The sequence below is a fragment of the Blennius ocellaris genome (genome assembly GCF_963422515.1).
Source record: "Blennius ocellaris genome assembly, chromosome: 4".
In the NCBI taxonomy this organism is placed as follows: Eukaryota; Metazoa; Chordata; class Actinopteri; order Blenniiformes; family Blenniidae; genus Blennius; species Blennius ocellaris.
Window position 1 is genome coordinate 25,520,632 of NC_137653.1, and position 22,126 is coordinate 25,542,757.

The following is a 22,126-nucleotide window of genomic DNA, read 5'->3' on the forward strand; positions in this document are numbered from 1 at the left end:
TGACGTCCTCCATGTGCTCAGCCAGTCACAGATGGGTTGAGGTTCTCAGGATTCGACACCTTTGAATTGCTCCTGTTCTTCAGTGGAGGAGGAGGGTTGCTGGAGGCAGCTAACCCAGTGTTGGCATACAGCTGACAGCAGAGGCCTGCAACCAAAGGCCTCCACTCCTCAGCTCCTCTCTTGACCCGACCAGGAGGGTCAGACCTTCCCCTGATCTAGAGACCAGCACCCAGAGTCTGATCTCCCACCAAGCAGGGAAACCATCACAGACCTGAGCGACCAGCTCCTCCGTCTGGACAAAAGGAACAACCAGGAGGCTCCTGAATCATCAACTTCTTCTCCTCAGCCTGCAGAACCAGCCAACCACAGTTAGCAGGAAGTGCTAACTACAAGAGAAGAAACCAGCTTCCCTTCAGCCTGGACAATAACTGAACTCCTTCAAGGAAGTGGTAGCAACAACCGGGCATTACCTGAGACTAGTTAAACCTGATGCTATGATAGAACTGTTTAACTTCATGAAGATGTTGATTCTGTTACAGTGATTGAGTTCTAATGATAATGATATTAGGAGCAGCTATCAACCTGTAAACCAACGTTAGCTCTGCTATAGACACGGGGTCTGCATGCTAATCTGCTTTACTAACATGTTAACTCACAATCCAACACATATCACATCAAAGACAACGTCACACCGTAACTGAACACCATCTGACGACTCCTGATGTTTTATAAAGCAAATCACATTCACATCAACTCATTCTAGAAATGGTCCTCTAGCAGAGACACACAGGAAGCAGACGCTAAAGACTAGCTTCCATGTTCCATTGTTCTCCAGCACATGGTGGAGACCCAGGACAGACTTCCTGCTCTCTGATAACCTCCATTTGGAATGTGTGTGTGTCTGTGTGTGATGGAACTACAAAACAAGATGGCGGATCACAAGAAACTACAATCAAAACTGAGGTTATTGTCCAGGCTGGAGGGAAGCTGGTGTCTTTTGTAGTTAGCGCCTCCTGCTGACTGTGGTTGGCTGGTTCTACAGGCTGAGGAGGAGAAGAAGTTGATTCAGGAGCCTCCTGGTTGTTCCCTTGTCCTGACTGTAGGAGCTGGTCATAGGCCACGCCCCCTCACATCGGTGAAGCAGCGTTTAACTTTTCAACAGCATAACAACTTATTTCTCGCTTCCGATGTTTTCAGAAATACATTTCACTGAACTGTTTCAGTAATAAAAAAAATGCAAATGAACTGGACATCCAAAAGTAATCTGAATCTAAAGTTATTTAAAAACTTACTTCTCGACCACATCACACTGGAGAGAATGTCTGTTTGTAGGAAAAATCATTTGGCACAATTTGAGTTGACACAGTCCCCAATAATTAAATACACCATGTAGCCCTGTGGGGGGGCTTGAAGGATTGAATATTCAACTGGTTGAAAATCAAGGACACGCTGGATTTGGGGAAAAAAAAAACTTTGAAAACAATGTTTTTGGAAAAAATAAGAACCATGTGAAAGTGTTGAAAAGTTGTGATCTGACTCCTTTAAAAAAACGGTTGTTCCACACAGGGTTCCAGTCGTACTTTTTTTTTTTTATTCATTCGTTTGGCTCTACCAACCCGCAGCTCACAACTAGCATAATAAATAAATTGATTACGAGAAAGGTGGTCAGACTGTATACAAACACATGAGCGGGCATGTGTTACACATGGACTGGACCGCTCCCATAGAAAAATAAATCTTGGAAAAATAAGGACGAACAAAGCCAACAACATGCCAGTGGAGGGGCGCACGGGGCGGAGCTTCTGTAAGGCAGCTGCAGCGTGGACAGCCCACTGTGTGCATGAAAGGCAATATGGTACCGCGACTGCAGGACAGCACGGTGTGCACAGCTCGGGTTTTGGTACAAACTCAACTTTATGAATGAAGAAGTCTTCTTCTCAGTCCATGATCCTCTTCTCACACTCCAAGGTGCTTTATATGTGCGACCGTATCCGTCCTCGAGTCTATGACAAACGACCTCCAATGTCCCGGGAACAGCCGCTGCTGACCTTTGACCCCTGACAAGGCGCAGTCACTCCAAATCCTGCAGGTTAATTGTGCTTCCTGTGAACTGGGAGTTGTCCGAGTTGTTGTCGTCCTCGGCCATCACTGAGGGTTCCTGCGGAGACACCGGGACACGGGACTCAGCCGGCAGCAGCTTCAGGGCAAAGACACTCAAATACACAAGTCAGTGGGCATCATGTTGGTGTCTCTGTGGAGGTGGGAGCTCAGGTAAACACCAGGGGCCTCGTTTATTAAAACCTTAGAGGAGGTTTCCTACTAGACAGGTACGACCGCCCAAAAGCTGACAAATAAATAAATAAATCAGAAATTAGACTGATTTCTACACTTTGTCACAGTTGATAATCAATAGTTCTATCCTCTCTGTGTCACTAGAAGATGAAAGTTGAACATAACAAGGTGCTGATCCAGTAGTAACGTTCCACTAAAGCAACATCTAGAACACTGCAGCTTGGCTGTTCATGATTATGTGGATCTACAAGTCTGATATTTGAAGACGTTACACTTTGAGATGAACCTGGCTTCAGTTCTCCACCTCACAATCAGCACTACCAGGTTCCCCGTCTCCACAATGTGCTGCTCAAGGTTCAAAGTTTGCCTACTGGTACGCAAAGTGTATTTTTTTAAATCACAAACTTTGCGTGGGAAGTGGCGTACGCATCTTTCAGGACCTGTTTGGTGCTGCAGCAGCTTTATCAATGAGGCCCCTGCTCTGCTGAAAACCACACAGCCTGGGGCAGCTGAAAAAAATCTGATTATAATGAACCTTAAATTTGCTCAAAAGCCCCGTTTCCAGTGCAGAAAATGTGGCGGGGTGGTGTGGTACATCACTTCCCCAGACTTCAGGTCAGTCAGACTGACCCACAGAGACACTGCCACACTGATACGTACATATTAAATGTACATGTAAACATGTGACTATAAGTCAGTTGTTAATAGTGGATGTTATTTCTGCCAGGCAACTTGTGTCGGCAGTGGTTGTTGTTCTAAGACAACGCCGAGTTAAGAAACACTCTGAAATAGAGCTTAAACTCTTGGCTCAGACAAAAGGTTGAAGTTGATATCAGAACACTGTGACGGACTGATTAACAGTGAGAGTTGAGGTGTGTGTGTGTGTGTGACCTGTAAAATGTTGGCGGGCAAGTCGACGGTCAGCTGAGAGTGGGAGCTGGAGGGCTGCGAGCTCAGCTGGAAGGCCAGGTCTCCGTCGGCAGCGGGGTCGTCCTGCGTACACAACCAGCACACCAACAGGTGAGGTCACGGTGCTCATAGAGCGGGGCTGCTTGGATCACTGATAAAATCCATTTCATGCATCATTCCAGACAGGAAGTCACATCATCGGGCATGTAGCGCAACAACACCGAGGGTCAAAAAGACAACAGAGAGAGAGAGAAGTCAACAAATCAGCCTGTCATCTCAGCGGTGAACCTCGGTGGTCTGGTTCCGGACGAGATGGCGGTCAAACCAGACACCTTTTTCATTTGACCATCACCTTCTTTCACCAGGCTTTTTTTTTTTTAATGATCCCTTCTTTTGTTTCAAATTGTAGACAGTTGCTCAGTATGGATCTTGGAGCGGCACCTGGAGGGGGTTTTGCTCCCGACGGCTCGGTGTGACCTTTGTACCTGTGGAGAAAATCCCTCTGGAGGCTGAAGCTCAGTTGTTGAGAGATGGTCGAGGTATTTAATCATGTCGCTGCCTTCGGGCACAGCGAGGATTCGTACGTTTGTCCATTAGGGACCTCGCTTCAAAGTTACCTCCTTATCTCCACCAGAGTATTTTACTGCTTTGCTTTCATCCAGTGTTTGTTGAAAAGCAGTCCTCTCTGGCTTTAGCTCTTGTTGGAACATGTTGAAGTTCTTCCTGGAAGGAATCGACCGTGGCGATGTTTCCATTTGAGGAACATCGCCAAGGCCAATTTTATCCAACTCTGATCTAGAAGTGGTAATTCATGCTTTTATCTCATCTCGTTTAGATTATTGTAACTCCCTTTTTACTTGTTTTAACAAATCTGCTTTGAACCGACTTCAAATGGTCCAAAATGCTGCAGCGCGGCTTTTAACAGGATCTAGCAGACGGTCTCACATTACTCCTATTTTATATTCTCTGCACTGGCTCCCCATCAAATTTCGAATTGATTTCAAGATTTTAGTTCTGACTTTTAGAGCCTTGCAAGGTCAGGCACCTAAATATGTGTCTGACTTGTTGTGCCCCTACTCCCCCGGTCGCTCCCTTAGGTCCTCGGGGCAGAACCTCCTCACTGTCCCACGGACCCACTTTAAAACCAGAGGAGACTTGTCCTTTAAAGCCGTTGCTCCTAGATTGTGGAATGACCTTCCTTTGTCGCTGCGTGTAGCCGACTCTGTTGATTCTTTTGAGAAGCAGCTGAAAACACGGCTGTTCAGACAAGCCTTTAGTCCACATGGCTGTGATTGGTTTGATCTTTATTCCGTCCGTACTATTTGATTGTTTTTATGCCTCTGTGAAGCGCCTTGTGATTTTATCTGTGAAAGGTGCTATATAAATCAAGTTTCTTCTTCTTCTTCTTCTTCTGGAAGTCGTGTTTTAGGCTTTGTACGTCACTGCAGATGCTCGCTGGTCCTGCTGGCGGCGCTTCCTCACGTTCCGAGGCTCCGTGTGTGGTTTTCTCCGGTGCACCTTGTCTGTGTCTGACACCTTTCACGTCACCGGCGTAAAGTCCTAATTGTGAGATATAGCGCTCCTATCCTCTAGTTTAGTCAACCGGCTTGGAAAACTCTTTCTTGTCTGGCTGCATCGCCACCTTACCGGAAGTCAGACCTCAGTTTGATTAACTCTGGGTTTTTTTTCTGGATTAACTCTGGATTCTTGTCCTGTGACGCTGGTTCACTCCATACCTTGTAAATCACCGTGGTAACTTGCCGAGTTACCACGGTAACTCCCATTGGAGGGACAGCCTTCGTTGGTGTGTGAACGTGAGTGAATGTGTGAATGTTTAGCAGCTGAAAGGCGCCAATATAAGTATATAGTCCATTTACAATTTCCAAAAAGCCAAATCATTGGCTTTCCCAGCATTCTGACCTGCAGCAGCTGGATGTGCACGTACTGCCCCCCGCTGACAGGGTCCCGCAGACTCGCTGCTCCGTCGGGGTAACGAGCTCCAGAGGGGGTCAGCAACGTGGACGCAGCGGCGGCGGCGGCCTTCAGTCCTTTACCTTTCCTCTGGCCTGGAGGTCCTGGATGAGGTGCAGGGCACAAGGCATTAAGGTCTGGTGACGGAAACCGTGAGAACAAAGTGAGAGTGTCCTTTTGAAGCGTTACCAGAAGAGACTGCGGGGCCTCTTTGTTTCCTCTTCTTGGCCAGCTGGATGGCTCTGTAGTCCGTCCTGGCTGAACCGCCACTCTCCTGAAAAACATGCAACATCAGGGCAAGTCAACAGGTCTGTTCCAACACCTTGGCACAATACTGACTGGAAGACGGACAGACAAGACCAAATATTTATTTCCACTAAACCCTAAAATGGATTGGGAATGAGTCAGTCTTTTTTCTACAAGTGTGTCCTTTTAGCTCATAAAAGAAAGAAATCTAATCTTAACATACAAAAATGCACATGACATTCCTGTGATGTTTCATATTCAATTGTTGAATTCAATATAGAATTCAACTGCCACATAAAAACTGTTTTTTTAATTCATTAATTCCAGGCATGTGGCATTCAGACACTGACTCTTTCTATACACAGTGTTCACAGCTTGGCACCGTCAGAAACATTTAGATGGGAGTTTTGATGAGTCACTTGTAATAGTCAGTGGATAAAACTTGTACAGAAAAGACCAACAGATATGGAGGAGGTGTTTGCACTTTATCTATGCCGCCATGTTCAGAGGGTTAGGATTCATTTACCATTCAGCAAGCCTGCATTAATTGGCTGCTGTTACAGGTCTCCCAAGTCCTAACGCATGCTATTTGGATGAATGATGTAAAAACCCTGACAGGGCCTATGATGAAAACAAACACGTGTGTATTTTTGGTGACTTTAATGTAGATTGGTTTTCCAAAGATTGCCTGTTGTATAAGATGTTTGTTATGACCAGTATTTGGCTTCTTCCTCTCAGATTGTTGGGTAGGCCACAAGTGTCTTTCAGTGAAAATGGTGTAAACACATCCACTTGCATAGATGTCGTATTCACTAATGTACCTGAACTCTGTTCACAAGCTTGATTGCAGTATCACGAAAAACTAAAATACCTAAATCAGGGGCTGGGATCATACATAGGAGGTCTTTTCAAAGATTTCATCCAGATTCCTTATTAACAGACATTAATAATTTGCAATGGACTGATGTTTGTGATCGACATGATGTAAATATTGCTTTAAAAGTGTCTATGGCTAAACTACTGGACGTCAACACACATACACACCTTAAGAGCTCCCCCTCCTTGCTGATCCATGCTCATTTTTATGACAATGGTCGTCACAGTAGAGACTGTGCTTGTCAGTTCAGAGGTATCATACAGTGAGGAAAATAAGTAGTTGATACAACGCTAACTTGGCAAGTTTTCCCACTTCCAAAGTATGGAGAGCTCTGGCATTTTTATTGTAGGTACATTTCCAAATGTGAGAGACAATCTGAAGAAAATCCCATTGAATGACTTTCTAATATTTAATTTGCATTTGACTGCATGATAAGAATTTGACACAGTAGTAAAACAGAAGTTAATAATTGGTACAGAAGCCTTTGACAGTTGTTGGTTTTGTCCCAGTCCTCCATACAGCTCTTCTCCTGATCTTTCTGGTTTCAGTTTCCTCCAAAGACTTTCTCCTGGGTGCAGGTCTGGAAACTGGCTTGACCGTGATCGAGCCCTTCAGAAGCCACGCCCTCCCTCCCTCCCTCCGTCCAAACACAGAGCGGAGTTTATACCAAAAAGCTCTATTTCTGCGTCCTTTAATCACACGACCATCTGCCATTCCTCCTCTGGATCAGACGGGTTCTTATTGACAACTTGTGTCACTAATGGTAAACCCAGAGACTGTGGACTCGGCTCCTCTTGTGGCGTTCTGGGCTGATCCCTCATCTTTCTCAACATCATGATACCCCACCAGGAGAGACCTTGCGTGGAGTCGCAGACTGAGGGAGATGGACAGGTCATCCTCAGTTTCTTTCCTTTTCTAATTATTCTCATTAAGCGAGTGTCCTTGTACAGTTCTTTCTTCTTGGCCGGGGGTCGGCAGCTTGCCTCCGCTGCGGCTCCTTGAAGCCTCGGTCCCACTGCAGTTCATCCTGGCGGTATGGCGAGGCACAGCGCACCCAGAACCAACTGTGTTACACGGTCCCACTACAGAGAGTGTGGTAAAATATAGACGGGGGCTGCAACGTCATTACGCAACAATGGTGGCCTGAAGAGCACAGTAGTTGCGGCCACAGCTCAGCGGCCATGTGAGGCCATGAAGCTTCCTTTATTTGGGACACGGCGGAAAACTTTCTCAATCCGAACTGTAGCGTCCATCTCCCGCCGGATCTCGACCGTACGCAGGGAGTGGGTACGCACACGACTGTATCCATACGACACTCTGGGTTCACTTCCGTGATGTAACGCAACGGTCGGGCTCTCAGTGAGTTCTGTTCAATGGCGAACTTTGAGTGTTGAAGGTTGGCGACCCCTGTTCTTGGCCATGGTGGAGGGTTGGAACAGGACAGCTTCTTCAAGAAAGACTTAACATATCTGTTGGAGCCACAACTCTTGCTGGTTGGAAGGTGATCAGATACTTATCTTGTGTGATACAATGCTAATTAATCATTTAAAAATCACACAACGTGACTGGATTTTGGTGTACATCGTTTCTCACAGTTGAAGCGTACCCATGATTAAAATCCCAGATCTCTCCCTTGTTTGGAAGTGGGAACATTTTCATCATCAGGAGTGTATCGAACCCTGTCATACAGCGGTTTCATATCAGAGGCTACTTTAATGTGCTTTATGGAAGCATCACGTGAAGGGAGTCTTGTGGCCGATACTTTGAACTTTGTTCAGGGTATCTCATCTGTGACAAGAGACTCATCAGAGCGAAAACGGCTCGACCAATGGGTTTTTTTGGCTCTGATGAGGTTTTGCTGTCAATATTTTAGGCCTTTGCCGGACAAGGGGTTGTACCCGTGACATGTCCATTGAACTGCAGCTTACCCCACTACTCTCCTGACTACACTGCATGAGCTGGAGGATGACAAGTGTCAAGGGGGACAGCAGAGCAAGATAAAGCAATAAATACAATTGACAGTGTGTCCTTCATTGGACTGATGGCTAAGCTGCAGTAGTATTCTAAAAGTGGAAGGTTTGTGTTCCCCGAGTGTGTGGCTGCTCACCAGGAAGCCGCTGGGGCCTGAAGCGTTGAGCTCCGGTCCTTTCTGTGGGCTGAAGCTGCTGCTGCTGCTGCTACTGCTGCTGCTGCTGCGACTGGGAAACACGTACTGGGTGAGGACTTTTCCTCCCTCCTGAGGTCCCAGAACCTCCACGCAGCCGAGCAGGGGCCCAGGACCGCTCTGACTGCCGAAGTCCCCCACTTTTGAGGGCGAGGCCAGCAGCTCTGGTATGGGTGCTGCTGCCAGGGGGGCTGCAGAGTCCACGCTCAGGTGGTGCTGCAGGCAGGGGTCCGCGGAGGAGCCGGCCCCCTGCATGGTGAGGGCCGCGAGCGTCCCCAGGGCCTCGGGGGTCACCGTCTGCACGTCGTCCAGATTGAGGGTCCCCTGCGGGGGGAGGACGCTGCCCACCGCGCCTTCGAGACCGTGGTGAGGACACAGGTCGGCGCACGCCGTGAGGATGAGAGGGTCCAGGGCTTTGGGGCCCACTGAGGAAGGGTCGATGGTGAGGATGCCCGAGCTGACCAGGGACAGGTCCATGGTGAAGATGCTGTTGGAGCAGCCCCCCGCTACGGGGATGCCCACCCCTATGCCAGCGGTGGGCACTGTGCTCCCGGGCACGACGGAGAACAGCGAGCCGAGGTCCAGGTTGGCGAGCTGGTCGCTGCCGACCACACCGGGACCGGGGGCCGTTGTTGGAGGGAAGCTGATGAGCTCGCTGCTGGGGGTGAGGGTCGGGGTCGTCTCCATTTGGCTGAGGACATCTGAGGGGACAAAGCGTGAAGATGGTGGTCAACACGCCCCTTAGACCAGGGGTGTCAAACATGCGGCCCGCCAGAGGATCTAATCCGGCCCGACATGTGATTATTATTTTTTTTAAGCATAAATATGAAAATTGACAGAAGCTGATCTAAAAACACTAGATTGGCAAAAATGACATTCAAAACCGCCCCTGGTCAGAATTAATTAATGCAATCTGTGGAGGTCACATAACACAACACCTTTCACAATAAAGGTGTCCAATTTATGTGAAATGATACTTTAGACACGTAAACTCAAAACAATATCCAGATGATGACAAATTGTTTTAATCCTGAATAAAAATACGATATCCAGATACAGGTGACTGAGGGTTTTTTTTGTTTGCAAATATAATATTATCTGATTAACTTTAATATGTAAATTTCAGAATAGACTGGTAAATTCTTGCAGTTACTAAAGGATCAAAAGAAGGAAAGACTTTGACATGTGTCCATATCTGCAGTTTAATATGTTCTGTTTGACTTGTTGGGCCTCCAGAGGTCAGATCATTTCAACTGAAATCAGTTTGACGCCCCCGCCATAGATACAAGTAATAAACACTGAACTCAACAATGGGCCTCAGGATCTCTCACAAGGTATTTCTTGGATTTTTCTCCCCCTTTTTAAAAAAAAAAAACTACTGCCATCATTCTCAGAAATTCCTCCAACATCCATGTTGATATAAAAGGTAGCACGGACATAAATCCTGAGTGTGGGTCTGGCCATGAAGCCCACCGTGGTGATAGGTACCAGCATTGAGGCGGTGGTGTTTGACCATGTGGCTCTTGAGGCTGCTGCGAGAGGAGAAGTGTTTGGAGCAGTTGGCCACAGGGCAGCGGGTCCTCAGCGTGCTGGCGTCTTGCTTGTGCTTCTTGGAGTGAATGTACAAGCTGCTGCGTGCGGAAAACTTGGCGTTGCAGCCTGAGGGACACACAGGAAACAAGTGAGTGGGTGGGTGTGTGTGTGTGTGTGTGTCTGTAACACGTGAACGGGCTCCACGTCAAACCACTTTGGAAGCAGCAGGGTGCCGCGACCTGCTCCCACGCTTGTACCTTCTGCATGGCATTGGAAGGGCTTGGTGCCCAGGTGGGTGATACTGTGACCCTTCAGGTGTTCGGCCCGGGTGAAGGACTTTCCGCAGCCTTCCTCTGTGCACACAAAGCGACGGTCGTCGTCGTGTTTCCTAAATGAATGAAGACACAAAGACTGCATGCAAAAATCCATCTTGAGCCATTGAAACATTGAAACACATCTGAAATAAACCGTCGTAACGCAAGAATTAGTGAGGATTCATGTAATAATTTAGAGCTGCTGACAGACAATCTTTTTGTTCCTTTTACGCATCTGATGCTGTTGTTTTCACCAATTTTAGCCACAAACTAATTTGATCAGTTTTACTCTTGCGCTGCTTCTGGTGGTTTTATCTATTTTAGATCATCATTACTCTACATTAGTTTGCATGCAGGGCATTACCTGGTAAAGCTCCAGGTTGTCAGTGAAAGTAACGGAGCGAAACACTATTTTCCCCCAAGCTTTTCTAAATTTAAGGTCCAAGCACTGACCGTGCATTGAACCGTAGGGATTATTATGGTGCAAGTGCTTCAAGTACCGAAGGACCCTATAGAAATTGTAAAGTTTTGGAAGTGAGCACGTACTGAATATTGGCTGTATTGTATATTGTATACATATAGTATGTCACAAAAGTGAGTACACCCCTCACATTTCTGCAAATATTTCATCATATCTTTTCATTGAACAACATTGAAGAAATGACACGTTGCTACAATGTACAGCTTGTATCACAATGGAAATATACTGTCCCTTCAAAATAACTCAATAAACAGCCATACATGTCTAAACTGTTGGCAACAGAAGTGAAAAAACCCCGAAATGAAAATATTATAATTGCCACTACTGTAACTATTAATCTAAACCATGAACGTATGACCCAGTACAGTATACAGGATTTTAACTGGCCCGTGCCGTTTGTCCTGTTCATGTTTCATTTTGTTTTGAAAATAAACTACAAGTTGAAAAAGAAAGAAAAGAACAAGAAGTACAAACTAAAAGTGCAATTTGATATGTCACAGTATGTTTGTCTGGCTTGAGTTGAGCTTTTATTATATTCTTGTTAAACCAATATTCCACCTATATCATTTTAAATTGTTGTATTTATAGAGATTTCTGTAACATTTGTCACTGAAAGAGACATTTGTGCATCCTCTATCAGAATTTGAGATAAATATCCTCTTGTAAAAAAAAGAAAGAAAAAAGGTGGGGGGGGCTGTAGATCATACGAGGCTGCAGAGCTGCAGGTTTATGAAAATGTGTTGACGGACACTTACCGTTTGTGGCGGAGCAGTTTGGACATGCTGGTGAAGGACCAGCCACAGTCCTCCGAGTCGCACACGAAGGGCCTCTCACCTGCACACACAACCACACCATCACCACGGTGACAAACAACACGTTGGGGAGTGAACCTCAACCTGAATGTTTCCCAGACGCCACCATGTGAGTAGCAGCTCATGACAGCAGGGCCCGGCTGTTAACACTGGGTCATCGTTAAGTATGTTTAACCACCGTTAACTTCAGCAGCACTGTTATCTTGTTGGTCAAAACGTAGTTAACTTTAACCGGGTGTTATCCTGACGTTAAAGTTAACGCACCACCGCTAACCATTTAACAGTGTGGTTAACTCTCACCATGGCTAACGAGTGAACAGTGGTCGACCCACCATGGCTAACTAGTTAACAAGTGTGGTTAACTCTCACCCTGGCTTACTAGTTAACAAGTGTGGTTAACTCTCACCATGGCTAACTAGTTAACAGTGGTTAACTCTCACCATGGCTAACTAGTTCACCGGCAGCGCTGCGTTCATGATGCCAGTTCAACAAAAGGACGGACAGGATGAACCGTGGACTGAACTTTGATATAATCAATAGTGTAATGAAGAGTTGCGTCTTTATAGAGCCCCAGAAGGAAACAACTAAATAAATAAATACAAATCATATGTAGTAACGCGTGGAAATTAGATGATTTGTAACCTCAAATCAACAACTCGAGACACCGAGTTACCACCTCTTTCCCTCGTATTATATATATATATATGGCTCCACACACACCCCAGTCATTCTACCATCAGCGACTGTACAGTTCACATGCTTCACATAGAGAAACACTATAGAGTTGTGTCGCGAGGCTGCTGCAGTGGAGCGAATGCTGCCACACTCTATTACGCAACACCACACGTCACAACGCATCAACACGCTCAGTTGCAAACTGGAGCAGGCCACCAGCCCATGTCACAAACTGCGGACTGGATTTCCTGGACGGAGGCGGGTCTCAATGAAACGTAGAGTAATGAGTCAGGAAATCCATTCCACAGTTTGCAGCCAGCGAGGAGGTGGGGAAGGAGCACGCTGGCTGCCCAACGTTACATGACAACATGTCGCTGTTTGGACGTATTTTAACACTTAAATCACCACAACGTATCAACGTGGATGTTTGCAAAGCATTTGTAGAGCCAGGTGGCGCTCTGTATAAAATATAATAATTATAATTATAATAATCTATAAATAATTTCTCCAGGAATTAATAAAGTGACTGTGAGGTTTTAAAGCTATAACAGGTTTATTATGAGATGACGTCACGCAGACTCCTACATTGTCCTAATTGAATAAAAATACTTTGTACTGCTTCCTTTTCTGACCTTCTACTGACCTCAAGTTGTCTTTTGAGAAAATACTTTCCTGTGGAGACGAGTTTATTACAGCCTCATATAAAACAATATTTTCATCAAACTTTACTTTGGTAAAAACTGATTACCGGATCAGAGTCTCGTAAAAAAAAAAAAACGGCATTTTGTGATCCCTGTACTTCATCCTGTATTGCATACATTTTAGTATTGTATAGTACCTACAGGACGGAGCCTAGACTCCTCAGAGTTCCAGCAGAACATCCTGCATGTGTGCACTGATTTGGTACATGCACGTCTCTTTTCTGTGTAGTATTACTGTTACACTTTTCTGTTGTATTGAATCTTCACTGCTCTAGTTTGCACAAATGTTTGCAGTGTATTTAGTAAACAACACATGTTAACTATTAAATGTAATTAAATACAGAGTCTTGCTTCACCGTGTCAAGTATTTACACACATTTTATTCACAACAGTAGACGAGTAATTCACTAACTTTAGATCTCTGCACCGAGAAATCATTGATGTCATCTGTAAAAAGCCGTAACAGCAGACAAGTCGTTTTATATTTTGAAATATTTTACTTGTTAAAGCTTGAATATTGGGTCCATTTACTTCATCAACAACATAATTAGAGAATAAAACTTTCAGCGACATGTCAAGGAGTGAACCTGCCCGACTTCTGGCCGTCTGGACATTCCATCCTCAGACCCCAGTGAGCCGTCGTCTCTGTGTCGGTGTGACTCACCCGTGTGACTTCGCATGTGGATTTTGAGGCGACAGGCCTTGTCGTAGGTCTTGTCGCAGCCTGGGAAGGTGCAGGTGAAGTGTCCCGACTCTCTGAAGTGAGTCCGATTGTGAGAGAAGAGTGCACTGAAGGTGATGAAGGTTTTCTCACAGCCTAGGAGATTAGAAACAAGAGGGAAAGGTGAAAGATCACATTTAAAACCTTTGGAGGTTTTGTGTTTTCATCATCAGTCCAGGTTCTTGGTGCATGGTCCAGGTCTGAGCTGTGTCTCCTGCAGCCGTACGTGCAGCTTTCACTGAAGTATACAGAAATAGAACGCTTTCTGGAAGACTGTGAGTTACATTTAAATTAAAGAAAGGTTGAATAGTGGAGCCAATATAATCTGCACCTCCACACACTGCCTTTAATGTCCACTAGGTAATGTTTCCAAAGTCTCCCCATGGGAAGATCACCAGGATTAAATCACAAACTGAAATAAACGACTTTCATTTAAAACATTATTAGGGCTGCAACTATTCGATTACCAAAATAATCGATTAATCTACTGATTATTTTTTATGATTAATCGATTAATCGCTTGGCTGTGAAAAATGCATTTAAAAAATTTTTTTTCTTCAATTTTATTTACCACATGTTGGAGTAAACTTAAAGTGAATGGTCGTAGGAGGCTCTTAGTGTTCTGCTTTCTGATTGGATGAGACCCATATTTATGAAATTTAGTGTACAAATCACTACATACCCTAACTTTAAAAAAAAAAGTAGGTTTTCATAAAAAATACAAAATTGTCATGTTATTTTTCCTCTATTGGAGTCTGTTTACACTAGAAAAGGATGAATCGATTACCAAAATAGTTGTCAACCATTCCAATGATCGATTAGTTGTGGATTAATACAGGTAGTAGAAAACTGAACTATAGACTAAATCTGTGCTTGTTCGCCTGGACAATAAAGTGCAGTGGAAACACCCACACCCTGTACACCAGGGGTGGGCCACTCCGGTGCTGGAGGGCCGCGGCCCTGCATGTTTTCAATGTTCCCTCACGTCAACACAGCTGACGGCAATTAGTGGCTCCTTATCATGAGAACTCAGGTGTGTTTGAGCAGGGAAACATCGAAAACGTACAGGACTGCGGGCCACCGGGACCGGAGTGGCCAGAGTCCCCTCCACCTGCTGAGGTGACGGAGGACTCATTTCAGGGTCTTTTATGACTCTGGTGACTTTTTCCATCTTCTGAGCTGTGGTCTGCTGGACAGGAGGGGACAGGGACAGGGACAGGGACAGGGACACTCAACCAGCTCATTAAAAGAGCCACCTGCTAAAATGTATTTTGCACACTCACCTCTGCAGTCGTACTCAGTCGCTGCTTTATTGTCAATGTGTTTCATAGTAGCGTTTCTGTTTCTCTATAAGCTTCATTGCACATTTTGTTTCTTTCTAAATTCTCTGTTGCCGTAACAAGTGAATTGTGAGATTAAGTACAATCTACATAAAGAAATAGGGGAACACTGTTAACGAGAAAAAACCAAAATGGATTTCCGCGGTGGTTTCCGTTACCTGGGAATTCACACTTGTGTGGCCTCTGTGGCTCAAAGTGGACCCTCTGGTGACTCGACAGGCGCGTGGCGCTGCGGAAGCTCTCGCTGCAGATCTCGCAGATGAAGGCGCTGTCCTGCTCGTGCACTTTGACGTGAGCCTTCAGGTTGTAGACGGTGGTGAAGCGGCGCCCGCAGCCTTCGAACTGGCAGCTGTGCGGCCGCTGCTTGTCGTGGGACCGCAGGTGGCGCTTCAGCTTGTAGGACGTGGCGAAGGCCCAGCCGCAGCCCTCCACCGAGCACTGGTACGGCCGCGGCTCCTCCGCGTGGTTCAGGAGGTGAACCTTGAGTTTCTGGCGCGTGTCGAACAAGCAGGAGCAGCCGGGTTCGGGGCAGCCCAGCGTGGTCATCATGTCCTTCTTGGACCGGATCAGCGGGGCGGTCTGGGCTTCGTCGTTGCCGCAGTCCGCCACGACCACCCTGGACGACGGACTGACGGCGTCGCCCTCCGTCACGGCGCACAGCAGCCCGGCCTCCTGCTTGACGACGGGGCAGGAGTCCAGGGAAGTGCCCAGCTCTGACAAGGCGCAGTCGTCCACCAAAGCAAACTCGGAGTCGCTGACCGACAGTCCGAGTCTGGGCTCGTCCTGCTGGCCGGAGCTGGTCAGTGCCACCGTACTGATCTTCCCAATGGACTTGGTGCCACTGTCATAATTGAGAAGGACAATGTCCTCGTGGTCCTTCATGCCCAGGTGCTCTTTCAAGCTGACCATGTCGTCCTCTTTGTGAACACATCCCTCCGGAGGAGCGGCTAGAGTCAGGACCCCATTCTCAATGGACACGATGATGCTCTGGTTGTTGATCGTAATGGTTCCTGAAAATGTCTCACTGGCAGGCGGACTGACGGAGGCTCTGACCGGGCTCACGCTGCTCTTCGGGCCCAACGGATCCGTCATCAGCTCCGACGTGTCCATGTTCTCCTCCATCTCCACGATCCCTGACAGCAAGGCCCTGCTTACCCCCGCCTCAGGCCAAGGGGACCCGACCTCGCTGCTCTCCGTGGACATCTGCCCACAAATCTTATCGCCATACTTGTTGGTCAAAACAACGTCCTCCATAATGTGGCGATCGGCCTCTTGCTCGGCATTAGCCGCGACGGGGGCGTCGTGGAACGAACGAGAACCGGTCCTTTTAAGGTTTTGCGCGTCCAAACAGTTCAACTTCCCATCAGATTGAGCAAAAGCAGCATCGCCGCCGTTCCCAGCCTCCATGGAGACGGTCACATCGGACTGGCGGGGCTCTGCCGTTTTACCTCTCGTGTTACTTCCGTCCTCGCCGGATAAATCCTCTTTCCCCTCCTGCAAGAAGTTGAGAACGACGTACAGCTCCTGCGGTCCTCGGTGGGGCCTGCTGGCCGGCTCGGGGGGCTGCTCGGCGGGGCCGTCCTCCCGCTGCTGCCGTAAACCTGCGGACGCTAACGTTAGCTGCTGCTGCTGCGGCGGCGGCTCCAGTTCCTCTTCCCCCTCGAACAGAGGCGCCGTCATTTGCACGGCATCGTCCCCACTGCCCGCGTCGTATTTCCAGGCGGCCCTCACGCATCCGTTCGGTCCGAAAAGCGCGCTGAACTCGGCGTCCTTGTTCACGTTACGGAGCTCCGCGGGCGCGTCGCTGTTCCGCGGGCAGCCTCGGAGGGCTGTCTGCGGTTTACTGACAGGCGAACAAGCCGTCTCGCTGCCATTTTCCAACAGCTGGCGGAAATCTGCTGTCCCCGACTTGTTCTGGCGGCCGGCCGGCGCGTCGGGCGGCTCCTGTGAATCGGCCGGAGCCTTTCCGGGGGAGCTGGAAGCGTTCGCGTCGGCCGCAGCTGTCCCGTGCGAGGCGCCATGTTGAGAGAGGATGTTTGGGGCTTCAGAAAGCCCCTGGATTTCCATCTTGGTGTCCCTGTAGCAGCTGCACGGGCTGGGCCCGCCCTTCGACACGAGCGATGATGCGTTCAGGCGCAGCACGGAAACCACGGCTCTGCCACAAGGTGCACTCTGGAGGAGGTTTAAACGGCGGCGTGCAAAATATCTCATTTGACAATACTATTAAAATCTCATTGCGAAAACGTTTTTGAGTTTTTTGTTTACCGTAGCTTACAGCAAAAACAAAAAAGTATTTATTAGGGTCCAAGCATTGAATGTGAGAAAACCCTATTGGAATGCAAGCAATTCGGCAGTGGTTGTGAAAGCTCATTTTCTACATGAACTCATTCAAAGTTTTAAATCGAACTTGTTTAGTTCACATTGTACATAATCCAAAATTATAAATTAAGTTCACAGTTCTTTTTCTTTCAATGTGTTGCTGCGAGCAGGTGCCCCTGTTAACTAGTGACTTCTGCCATGAGCCGTTAGCAGCAGCTGATGCTAAGATAAGACAAGCAAATGCTACCATACTTTAAACTTTAATGGAAATGTGGTTAAATGACATTCACCAGAACAGCTACAGATTTTGGTCATGTTTTGAACATCTGATGTGAAAAGGAGATGCTCGAGGAAGCCTGTTAACAGGGAAATCAGTTAATCCAAAACACCGCAGCTCGGATACCTCCCAATACCCATAGTGGGTTGCTCCCTGAATCCTGTGGTCATCAACCAGACAAAAAAACAAAATGCCTGCACATTGTTGCTGCTCCATTGTTGCCATTGGGGTTTATTTTTGTGCATCTATCTCTGTTTGAGAGAGTTTTTGTTGTAAACAGATTTTTTTTTAAATTGACGGAGTGAATGAGCCGCCTTCTGACTCATGTGTGTCTTGACGGACCAGCCAATTCGTGGAATGCTGTCTGTACTGTCTGTAATACACAAAGTGCCATTAAGCCACTTGCTGGATATGCAGATGAACAGAGCTAAAGCTCGCACATAGCAACAACTGTGGCGCTATGCCCGATGGTAGTAACTGTCTTTGGACTGTAATCAGACGTGGACATGGACATGTGACGTGTGAAGTCTGACCCAGATCTGACCATCGACACCCCACTTCCTGTTTCCAGCAGGTGCTGCCATGGCTGGTGGTCGTCATTGTGAGGTCGCTGTGATGAAGGCCCGTCGCTGATGCAATGTGTGACATTTGATGCAAATCAGACCACATTCAGGGTATTTACATTGCACTTCCTATTTAATGGTGTGATGACCCATTGCCACACACCCGAAATGACATACGGACAAAAGTAATCACATTGTTGAGAGGAGGGCCGGTCTCGGATACAATTTGGCAAGTTTGACACCGATCAAGTGATGTTTTGCTCTTTCACACGTCACTTCCCGTTTTTAAACTACACTTCCTGTTTCGGCTTTGCTCGCCAATCTCTATTCTATGAACCATGCCAATTTTCAGGTCATCTGGAATTACCCCCTCAGACTAGTTCTCTCTGGAAAATTCAATTTGGTCCAAAGTTTGTGAAAATCCAAGATATACTTCAAAATTACAGACTTCCTGTTGAGTGTAAAAGAGTTTTTTTGTGCGTCACGGGTTGTTTCATATGTGTGGCGACTTTCATAGCTCTCGGGTCATAGGTCGGCAACCTTCAACACTCAGAGAGTCGTTTGGACCCTTTTCCCACTGAACACAACACATTTTATTCATGTTTTTTTCATGCATTTACTTCTACAAGCTTTCTGAGCGGAGCACTGCTGCAGACTTTCAGGTGAGGGAGGGAGTTCACCCTGTGAGCCTCACCGCTCACCAGGTGAACGGAGCAGCTCAGCTCACTACACAAGTGCTGAATGATTCAGTGGAGGTGAACGACTCTTTAGAGTTTCGAGCTGAATCGGGCATTCGAGCTGAACTACACCTACGAGCTGAAGTCGAGTAAGCGAGCTGAAATCCTCATGTGACTTTAAGGAGCCAGCAGCTGCTATGCTTAGCGGCTATTAGCACTAACGGTGTGGCTAGTAGCCGCTGTGCTTAGTAGCTATTAGCGCTTGTGGGGCGGCTACTACCTCTGATAGCTGCTTTTAGCAGCTTTTGAGCAGTTGCTCTTCCCCCAGGGCGACTAAAGTGAGTAATGTGATATATTTATTCAGGTGCAGTTCGACTAGCAGCAGCACAACAGTGACATTTATGTTCTCCTCTCTGCAGCTGGATGGCTGGAGCAAGAATGACTCAGTGAACGAGTGAATGAACGCGATGACTCGTGAGTCACCGTTCAGTAAAATGACTGTGGGTTTTAAACGTTTTGTTCAAACTTGATCTTCACACACACACACACACACACACACACACACACACACACACACACACACACACACACACACACACACACACACACACACACACACACACACAATTCACACACACGCACACACAAACAAAAAAACCAGGTCGTTTTTTTTCGCCTTTTCATTTGGGTCAGAAAACAAAAAAATTACATTTTAACTCGTTTTTTGGTTTCTTTCAGGGTTTTTTTGGACACAAAATGAAAAACAGAACTCCAACTTGTTTGTCTTACTTTCTGACGTCACGCTTGCAGCGCATGGACCCCTATTGTCATTGATGGGGCGGGGATTCAGTGCCCCTTTTATTGTGATTGGTTCATGTTTGCCTGTGCTTTCCAAAGTAAAACCAGGTTAATTCAACCACTGGGACCTCCTGTCATAGCTGTCAACTCGCTGCTACCTGTTTGCTTGTCTGTGATACAGACATGCTCACGTTCTCTCTCTGCACAAAATGTTTTCTACTTTCACACTGAACTACAACTTCCGTTGGGTATTGAATGAACGGAGTTACAAGAAATGGCCGGCAGGTGGCACTGTGGGGATATGTTTGTTCTTTGCAGCCCTGATTTAATGAATGTTGGCGTGTAAAAAAAAAGATACAGTCAACACATGAGTTGGAGATCATCTTTTTATGAACAACACCTGCATATGGCCTACCCAGTGATGTCATTTTGGAGCTTTTGAATGAGCTCAGGGCAGGTTTGGTTCATTTTGTATTTACTTTTTGGTCATACTCATTTATATTTTGTATTATTATTATTATTATTATTATTGAAAATCTTAAGGCCTCTTTAGATTTTCTGACTTGTGAGTGCAGAGACAGCCTTGTGTGGTTATCTGAGGAATTCACAGATGCACCTTGGTCCTGTTCCACTCCCGCGTGCCCTCAGCCCGTATATTATGATCCATTGTCAGGCTGGTGTCACTCTATCAGTGATTAGTAGACTCTACTGACGCCGGAGGACTTGCTGTGTTGTCTATCACACTGTTTATGGGGACTTCTAAGTGCTCCGCTGACGCTCGACCTCGACCTCGGGGAGGTGAGAGTGGAAGAGGTTCAGGGGGAGAGAGGACTTAAAGGAAGGGTTGGAGGAGGAACGGGAAGGTCTGTCCGTCTTGCCGGTGTCTTCCTGATGTGTGGAGCTCCAGCCGCGTCTGTTTAATAAACACCCGATGCTTTGCGTCACCGTCTTTCCTTCATTCATCGGTCTGAAACTGGGCATCGCCGGGAATCAACGGAAACCTGATCACAACTATTAATATAACACCTGGACAAAACTTAAAGTTGTCTTAATATAAGACGTGTTTGCAGTCAGTAAAGACAATGAAGCCTCCACTGTGAGGGTCAGGAGGCCTTTTTATGAGTCTGTTTTCTTTTTTTAGATCAGAATGGTTAACTTGTACATCACTGATGCTGCCAACGCAGTGGGGTTTTTTCCCCCTTGGCCGATGGGAACTTCAGCTCCTTTGACCTCTGTGATGGTGGTCGCTGTGAGGGAGACGTTGGACAAAGTCCAGGGGTGTCAACAGTCCCAGCAGTTTGCCTTTGGTCAAAGTCAGTTATTGATTACTGCAGGTATGGGCCAGTGTCCAGAGCAGTGAGCATCTTCGGTCATATCAAAGGGACATAGGTGTTGTACTGAGCGCTATAGTGGGATTCCAATGATTAAAATAGAATCTATTTTTTTTTTAATACATTTTATAGTTGATTTTCTTTTACAGTTTACAGCTCCTTCACATCGTGTCCAGCTCTTGCTTCATCATGTGTCTCCACCCGCCTGTGACTGACGTGTGATTTGGATTATAGTGATGTCTGAGCGTAACGTCTGTGACATTCAACTTAATGTGGAGGGGTAAGAAATATACCCAAGTCTCATCATTACAAATGCATGCAGTCCACTATGTGCCACTTCATATATGTCCTGTATTTCTATAGACCCCAGAACATCCCACGAGTAATTAATTGTTACATTATTCCTTCTTTTGCATCACTGTTTGTGTATTACAGGTCAATTCACATGTCAGACATATCAAGTCTAATGATGGTTTCCACAAGAGGAGTCATTGTGGAAGTGGAGGCAAATGTGACAGTCATCCGTGATAAATTAAAGGTGGCAATAGCAAACGAGGAAGACGACATCCTCACCGACAATCTTGGGAACAAAATTGTGGAGTCTGAAGGGACAACTGCTAAATTATTTTTGTTTTGTTTTTTCTGATTCACTGAACAAGACTTGTGCTTTTCTAATTGTTCAATTATTGTAACACACGTATGTAAATATGTTCATTATTTCTGTTGTTTAGTGTTCAAAATGATTCTGTTGTCTGATTTTTGTTGCGCATGGGTTTTTTTTCTTTAAACTCAGTCTTTAAAAATATTTTTCAGTTTTATCTGAGGTGTTTTTATTCTTCTCAGGACATAAAAGACTCACAAAAAAAGTGATTTAAAACATTTTATTTGACTGAAACGTACACTCCAGTGGACTATATGCACCCGAGCATTCCACATAAAACCTTATAAACTTACTGTAAAAATATATAAATTTTCTTGTTATTGTTAATATACAAACACTTGTTTCTTCTCGTGCTTTGAAAAACATTTTCACAATTTGTTTCAGACATTTCATCACTGTATATGTGCACAGACTTACAATGTTGATACTTGAATATGAAAACCAATGACATTAATCGAGATTTG

The 22,126-nt window shown here is 46.2% G+C and overlaps 1 protein-coding gene across 2 annotated transcripts; it reads right to left on the reverse strand.

The window, feature by feature from the left end:
* Positions 1-1,568: 1,568 nt before the first annotated feature.
* LOC308129647 (zinc finger protein ZXDC) lies at positions 1,569-17,103 on the reverse strand (the record flags this gene model as incomplete). 2 transcript variants are annotated; one of them, XM_080495638.1, is made up of 10 exons in its annotated part: positions 1,569-2,158; positions 3,184-3,285; positions 5,122-5,276; positions 5,362-5,446; positions 8,403-9,160; positions 9,948-10,118; positions 10,250-10,380; positions 11,543-11,621; positions 13,640-13,792; positions 15,195-17,103. In XM_080495638.1, 10 exons carry the CDS (start codon positions 17,101-17,103, stop codon positions 2,072-2,074), a joined length of 3,630 nt encoding a protein of 1,209 aa, XP_080351764.1. In that variant the 3' UTR covers positions 1,569-2,071. The 2 variants fall into 2 exon arrangements, with proteins under 2 accessions (XP_080351764.1, XP_080351763.1); XM_080495637.1 differs by having other exon boundaries at positions 9,933-10,118.
* Positions 17,104-22,126: the final 5,023 nt, after the last annotated feature.